Source organism: Periplaneta americana, chromosome 7 (genome assembly GCF_040183065.1).
Source record: "Periplaneta americana isolate PAMFEO1 chromosome 7, P.americana_PAMFEO1_priV1, whole genome shotgun sequence".
NCBI lineage: Eukaryota > Metazoa > Arthropoda > Insecta > Blattodea > Blattidae > Periplaneta > Periplaneta americana.
The window spans coordinates 167,923,946-167,932,175 of record NC_091123.1 but is presented as its reverse complement, the minus strand read 5'-3'; the positions used below and the strand labels follow the sequence as shown (position 1 = coordinate 167,932,175).

Here is an 8,230-nt window from a genome sequence, read left to right as displayed (position 1 = left end):
TCTCGTTATCATTATATTACTTCTCTTCAAATAATTATCTACAGTCAGATGGAAAGAAGTTTATGAGATTATACGTTCTCGTGCATAAATTCGAAACTTCACGTTAATGTCGATGTTATAGGCATTCCTAATTTATAGTCTCAACAAATGTTGACGCGACATCCGTTGACTGACCACGCTGTTACGTAAGTTTTATAATTTTCAGTAATATATATAGCCGTTACTCAGTATATTATAGAAATGAAGATCTAATATAAAATCTTCTTTCTCTGCATCTACTTACTTAAGCCTGCAAAAGATTTCACTTTCATATCATCAGTATACCATTATGTGTTGCATTAACTATAATAATATTTCATTTTTAATGGTAATAATGTCACCAAACATTCTTAAGTTTTATAGTTCTTAGTATCGAATACACAGCTGTACTCGGAAAACTACAGACCAGAGAATCAGACTTGTAAATTATTTTTATACGTTATCAAAAAATTACGCAAATGAAGATCGACATATTAGCATTATGATGTGAAAGAATCTGACCTATCTGAACTCTAAGTATATCAGCAATCTTGTAGGTCATGGAGTTTTTCCTCCGTAAGAACACGGTGCTTTTGTCGTCTTTTTCTGTCATTTACAGAACCTGTTTCATTAAATCTATTAAATAACCTTAATATAGTTTTTCTTCAGGGTACCGGTACTGGCCTGTCAGAAAATTTGCGTCTGAATTTTCGCCTCATTGAAGCACACGATTTTCTATTCTTTATGTAGGGTAAAGTTGCCTAATTCCGTGATACTCCTAATTCCGTGATACGTTTTTTTTTTTCACTGAATGTCACGAGGTTGGGTATCTTGCTAGGAAGTTTAACAATGTCTCAAAAGTAGGCGAAAGATGCACTCTTTCGAGAAAGATGTCTGGCGCTATGGTCGAACGGCAAAGCTTTGATTGACATTCAATTTTTAAAAAGTATCACGGAAATAGGCACCTTTACCCTACGTGTTGTGTATGTAAATACCTTCCCTTAATGAATATCTGTTTACCATGACGAAACAATCTGTCCTCATTCTCAGCTAAACAAATACTGTCAGGGGCCAAGTTACAGATAAAATGTTTTATTTATAGACGTCGTAGTGTTGATATGAATGGGAATGGCCTTGAATAGCTCCATCAGCTTACTTGTCGTCTTAGCGGCAGAAGCGCGGCCTCCCACCGAGCACATGGCCGGTCGATCATCGCGGGCATGATGGCGAAGAGAAGCACTGTAGAACTGAAGGATTAACTAAACATATCGTGAATTCATTCTCCTTTCTATTCAAGAATGATGTACCATTATCCATTGCATGGGGTCTGGAAGCATAGGAACACCACATAAAGCACTTTGTACTTATTATTAGGGACTGGATTTTTATGTAATATCAAGGTGTGAAATATGTACTGTACATATTTATGTAAGAAAAATAAGCTGAATATGTACCAAAATATGTAAAATCATGAAAATATTTAATATCAATATCTGGCAGGTATAGGATAGGTAAGACTCTCCAATTGTGATTTCATAGAGCACCCGACTTTTTTTACCGCACACTTGACACATTACTATTTTTCCATCTGTAGTGAAAGCTTCGTCCATCGCAATCCATAATTTTATTTAAAGTAAAGAGGTCACGCAATAATCTGAAAAGCTATTTATTTTATTCTTTCGACATCTTTCCAGTTTGTTCCTTCACTCCAGCTTCTTTTCAAAAGTCGGCTACTTTATTGGGGCTCATGTCAGACTTGACACGGGTTTTCCGTGGAAGGATTAGGAAGAGGATGGGTACCAGTAAGGTTGCAAATTGCATGAAAACTGCTTGTTTTTAAGAGGTGTGCAAAACAATTATAGTTCGAGACAAATCATGTTGTCCTCGTCCCACTCCACCGCATGAAAGCAACGCTACTTTCTGAGTGATTTTTACAATACAAGGTAGTTGTATGAGAAAGGTTACCTTTTTTTTTTTACTCATATTTACAGTGGGTGGTATGCGATGAATGCCTCTACTACTTTCTGGAACTAAGGACGTTATGTTTCGTCCTGAAATATATCCTTTTCTTGGGTAGGTAAAAAAGGCTTTTTAAATCTGTGTATTTCAAATTGTGAACTTCCCCAGAAAGTTTTTTTTCCCCCTTTCAGAGAAGTAAAAATGAATAAAACCTCTAAATATATAGATTTATGTAATACCAAGCCATAATATGTAATGTTGGGGTAACTATGTAAAAATATGTAGTATCAAATTTTGATATATTAACGGTCATTACAAGATTCGCAAAGATTTGTTATTTATACACAGTTAGGTTGAAAGGAATATAATATGTAATTACATAAAAATCCGGTCCCTACTTATTATAGTTAAAATTTATTGCCATTACTATTTTTACCATTTAAAAAGTTACACACAATATATATATATATATATATATATATATATATATATATATATATATATATATTTTGTTCTTTATATATTTCTTCAGCATTTTCCTTGTCTCTTTACATGCAGGGTATTATGTGGGGTATGGCATGCATTGTATTGATCTATGGCGACATAAAAATTCCATACCTGAAGGGAGAAAACTACACACTGCCATCAGCATACAAGACTGTTTACACTTCGAAGGACAGGTATCCTTCAGAACTGGCAATTATGGGGATCATCAGCTTCTGTCTTACTTTAATCAACATCTGCTGCATCTTCATAACAGCTGTTGTTGTGCTTAAGGTTAGTAAGTAATGTAATGGAATGAAGTAAATATTTTATTTTCTTATTGTTGTTGAATATTGATATGAAAATAAGTCTCGAAAGTTGTGCAATGGATCTCGTAAGATTCTGGTAGAACAATATATGAAAACAATGCCGATTATGAGAGGCATTGGCCATTATTATTTAGTTGATTTTGTTATTATTTTTGTCAAATGGCACCTGTTATAAGAAATTGACAACTCTTAAATACCCATTTCCGTATGATCAATTTTTTTACTGTCAATAATATTCCTTGACTTTCTTGCTCTACCTAAACATGATGCTTGCCGATTGTAGGGGACTTGCTCTGTGTGTTTATCTATGTAGGTAAACATCAGCTTTCTTCTACATCGATGGAGCAGTGCATATACAAGTATATAGGGGTTTTGTTAACTAACGTATGTGAAATAAAATAAATTAATAACATTTAAAAAAGTGATTAGATTCCATGGAACTACTCTGCAGTACATATAAGGATCACCTTCAAATTTATACAGATGGATCTCTAAATCCTAATAATGGGACATCAGGAGCAGGATATTATATTCCAAAATATCAAGAAAGTTATTTCATACCATGTTCATCCTCCTCCAGTCTTGACACTGAATTGCTAGCTATTGATGCTGCTCTTCAGTGTGTTACTCAAATTTCTGAAAAATCTATTTGCATACTTACCGACTCCAAGGGGGCTATATTTAATATAATTAAATATGTACCAAACCTATATGCACATAGAATTATTCCAATTCAGAAACAACTAGTAAACTAAAAGAACTCCAAAAGAAAATAATATTTCAATGGATACCTAGTCATTGTGGTATACCTGGAAACGAGAAAGTCGATAATATTGCAAAGCAGACAACATATTTGCAACCAAGACCTCTTCAAGTGATATCTCTATCCAGTGATTTTTCTTCAGTAAAGTCTCATTTTACAAACCTATGGATCAACAATTTTGGCTCTCTTCTGACAAAAGAAAAATTTTACAGTCGGTACAAAAGAAACCAAATGACCTGGAAATGTACGAAAACTTGCCCAGACATGTTCAAACATTTTAACAAGCGCCAGAACAGGTCACATTGTCACTCAATTGTACCTACACAGATTTCTGATAATCCTACTTGTCTGTGGTGTAATAATCATGATGAAGATCTGGAACACATTCTTCTATACTGTCCATTCATAAACCACAAAAGAAGTAAATTAAAATCATCAGTACCAGTTGCAGAAGACACAGCCCTGCAGTATATATTGACTACACCCCAACTCTGGCTACTAGCAACAGGCATCTATAATGAACACGGATCAAAATACCCCTCATTTCTCGTGAAAAACAACTGAATAGACTACAGTGGACTATAGTGGACTTTATGTTGTCACCAAACAGCTGGATACATTAAGAAGATTGATTTGATATGGAAAAAATGAAAGTTTGTTGCAATATAATAGTTGACTGAATAAGGCATTATACATATTATTAATGAGGATTGGAGTTTGGTAGTAAACATTATATATAAAATTAATACCGATAATTAATAAATTAGGCTGAAGGAAACCTATATGAATGTATTGGACCAGGAGTAGCAATATTTAGTCATTAGTTTGTACATCTTTTCTTAAGTACTCGTCCAGCTTATGAAAGTAGTTATTTAGTAGATAATGTTTTAATGAATTTCGGATGGAACATTTTGATTTCTGGTCGCGAACGATGTCTGGAAGGGTGAAAGCATTTGCAAAGAAATCTTTTGTTTTATAGTGTAGATATATTTTGCCTACATCGATACACAGTATATTGATGATGTTACATTTCATTACGTTTCTGGGAGCATAATTTTCGTGTTGTTTGGGATACAAACAGAGCTACTATGATCCTTTAACTCTATTAAATATAGAGTATAATCTAAATTTAACGGAAGAAATACTGAAATCAGAAGTAAACACTGAAATAATGAAACAATTGTCTTTAGAGACAATCAATATTAGGTACCCTCCACAAAACTGGCTTCATTTATACACCGACGGATCCTTGATTTTCAGGGAACAAGGTGCAGGTGCAGGTGTTACGTGCTGTCTCTTCTCACTTTATAGATCTCTTGGGTATGGAACAACAAGTTTTCATAGGGAAATCATTGCAATAAGTGAAAGTCTCAAGAATCTTCTATGCCACATCAATAAATTTAAGAATGCAGTTATATTGTCAGACTCCAAATCAGCTATTCTATCAATAGTCTTGAGACACATATCTTCATCTCAAACAGTAGAAATAACTAAAATGCTCTCTCAATTTATAACACTCAATAAAAGAATTATCTTATTACTATGGATACCATCCCATTGTGGAATCCTGGGAAACGAGAATGCGGATGCTTTAGCAAAGAAGGGCACCACTGCTACTTACAGACCTAAAATAAATGTACGTATTACTCTGTGAAAAGATTTATTAAATCTACAACAAACAAAATTTGATAACACAATCTCAAGGGAAAAAATGGAACTCTCTGCATCATAATCCACAGTTAATTCCCGATTTACCATGCAAATCGTCTGTAGCTGCATTTAGATTGGCAACAGGCCATGACTCTTTGGCCAAACACCTGCATAGAATTGGAATATATCAGTCCCCTAACTGCCCATTTTGCAACTCAAACCAAGAAATGGATTCGGAACACCTCAAAATTTGTGCTTCAGTGGCTGATCATGACAATATCTTTGAAAAATATTGGAATGCAAGAGATCAAATGACTTTATTGTCAAATGCCTGGCATTAGAAAACAACAACAACATTTCATTATTGTTCTCTTGCTTTCTGATGTTTGAGAAGACAGTCAGTCCAACACTATGTGCATATAAGTTTCCTTGAACCTACATAAAGATGGGAAATTAAAAAAGTGATTGCGATTTTCCCCATCTCTTGTTGAACCTGAATGCGTCACTGCAGAGAGAAATACGGTATATAACATATTAGAACAAATATTAAATGGAAGTAATACTGTAAGATGGTCTCATGTTTCATTTCCTTTTACAGATTAAAGAAGTTGCAGCACCGTACACTTCGAGTCCAGACTTGAGACGTTTCTGGGAGCATGATATTCGTGTTGCTCGGGATACAAACAGAGCTACTATGACCCATGGACATGACAAACGCAGTAGTGACAAAGAGTGAGTATGCAGTGTTATTAAATTCTTTATAGGCCTATATGGTCCTCCATATATGATGCTTTCCTCATACTGCAAGCTCAGTGGCATTTTCGTCTATACATATCGCACAGTTACCGCGAAATCAGCGCCGTTTCAACAGCAGTAACTTTAAAATGTATGTGTGACCAATTAGAAGATACACATTCCCCTTGTGGGGATCTATTAAAATCTAGACGATTTCTGACAAGTGAATGTATGTATGACCAATTAGAAGATACTCATTCCCCTTGTGGCGATCTATTAAAATCTAGACGATTTCTGACAAGTGAATGTATGTATGACCAATTACATGATACACATTCCCCTTGTGGGGATCTATTAAAATCTAGACGATTTCTGACAAGTGAATGTATGTATGACCAATTAGAAGATACACATTCCCCTTGTGGTGATCTATTAAAATCTAGACGATTTCTGACAAGTGAATGTATGTATGACCAAATTAGAAGATACACATTCCCCTTGTGGTAATCTATTAAAATCTAGACGATTTCTGACAAGTGAATGTATGTATGACCAATTAGAAGATACACATTCCCCTTGTGGCGATCTATTAAAATCTAGACAATTTCTGACAAGCGAATGTATGTATGACCAATTAGAACAGTGATGTCAAAGCAAGCGCATTTTTCTGACCTTGACGTCGTGTGCGGGCATTAAGCACTAGGTATGCTAGGAGGAATAAGCAGCCTGTAGGATTAAGAAAACAGTGGTGCACAAACTTCAAACGGAACGTGAAATTTTATGTCGTTATTTTTATATGGTTTCTTTCTGTTTATTATTTTCTATATTGTCTGTAAAACAAAAGTATTAACACCTATTTGTTAGCCTAATATTGCAGTTGTGTTTTAAACGTTAATAACATAATAAAGAGTAAAGAAGGAATATTCACACAAATTCCATAATAACTACAACTATACTGTACTAAGTGAATTAAACACATCATTCATAAAGAAAGTGTTATCCCAAAGAAAGACGCTGAATATGACATAATAAGTTTAAATTGATATTGATGGTATCTTTGGCCTTATAAAAGTAATCAAAACAGTATTATAGTACAAAGCAAAGTTGTCTAGGTATATGTTTTAACTGTAACTAATATTACATAATAAAACTCTTATCGCATTTTGCTTTTAGGTGATATTGGTGCGCAACTTTCTGTTATCAGAGTATTAAATTATCTCGAAATCTGCTGAAGCTATAGAGCTGACGTTTTACCAACACATAGGAACATATTTTTTGTTTGTGATGTAACAGTATTTGCTTTGTTAATTCATTTCCTTACAAACATTTTCCATGCGAATATTTTCAAACATTTTAATACACTATCTTCAGTAATACCTATTTACGATATATTAGATTTACGAAAACATTGTTTTAGTACCTGTAAGGCTACTAAACAAACATATCTGAAAATTTCACTTTTCTGTAAAAAAAGTTGAGAAAATATTCCTCTTGAATAAAAAAGCAAACTTGTGAAAAATTAACATTAAAATTAAAACTTACATTCTTATAATGCACTTATACTTCTCAGACAAATCTAAAAATTAACATGGATACAGTTTTAATAAGTTCTCTTCCCTTTATCCATTGAATCAGTGCTGGCCATCCCTGTATATACCCTACCAAGCGGCATATACTACCTCTTTTGTCTGTCTCTTTCCTTTCCGCTGTAAAGCGCTCAGGCTCTCCTGGGCTCTAAAGCGCGCGCTTGCTCCTATGGGCATCAGTTGACATCACTGAATTAGAAGATACACATTCCCCTTGTGGCGATCTATTAAAATCTAGACGATTTCTGACAAGTGAATGTATGTATGACCAATTAGAAGATACACATTCCCCTTGTGGCGATCTATTAAAATCTAGATGATTTCTGACAAGTGAATGTATGTATGACCAATTAGAAGATACACATTCCCCTTGTGGCGATCTATTAAAATCTAGACGTTCTGACAAGTGAATGTATGTATGACCAATTAGAAGATACACATTCCCCTTGTGCGGAAGAAGCACAAGGTATTTTGTGAAGTTTCAAAGCTAAATAATATAAATCTTGGCGATGTTTGCCCATATTCCAAAACACTACTGGTTCAGTGGTGTTTTTTTTTTTTTCAGAAATATATTTTTTTTTAATGTCCCAGTTCTTTGTGAAATCATATGAAGACTGCTTATTTCTTCTTGGTTCAACTTACCTAATAGAAAGTTTTGTACTTCTTGCAAATGTTTACTTGAGAGCAAAAATTGGGATAATGACATA

General features: G+C 34.2%; 1 protein-coding gene across 1 annotated transcript in view; it reads left to right on the top strand.

Annotated features, from left to right (window-relative positions):
• Positions 1–2,535: 2,535 nt before the first annotated feature.
• Positions 2,536–8,230, top strand: part of LOC138703700 (uncharacterized) — a gene marked incomplete at its 5' end in the record, with an annotated part of 222,235 nt that continues 216,540 nt past the window's right edge. Inside the window, 2 exon segments of the mRNA XM_069831801.1 lie at positions 2,536–2,754; positions 5,801–5,934. Of these exon segments, the coding sequence (XP_069687902.1) occupies positions 2,536–2,754; positions 5,801–5,934 (353 nt within the window).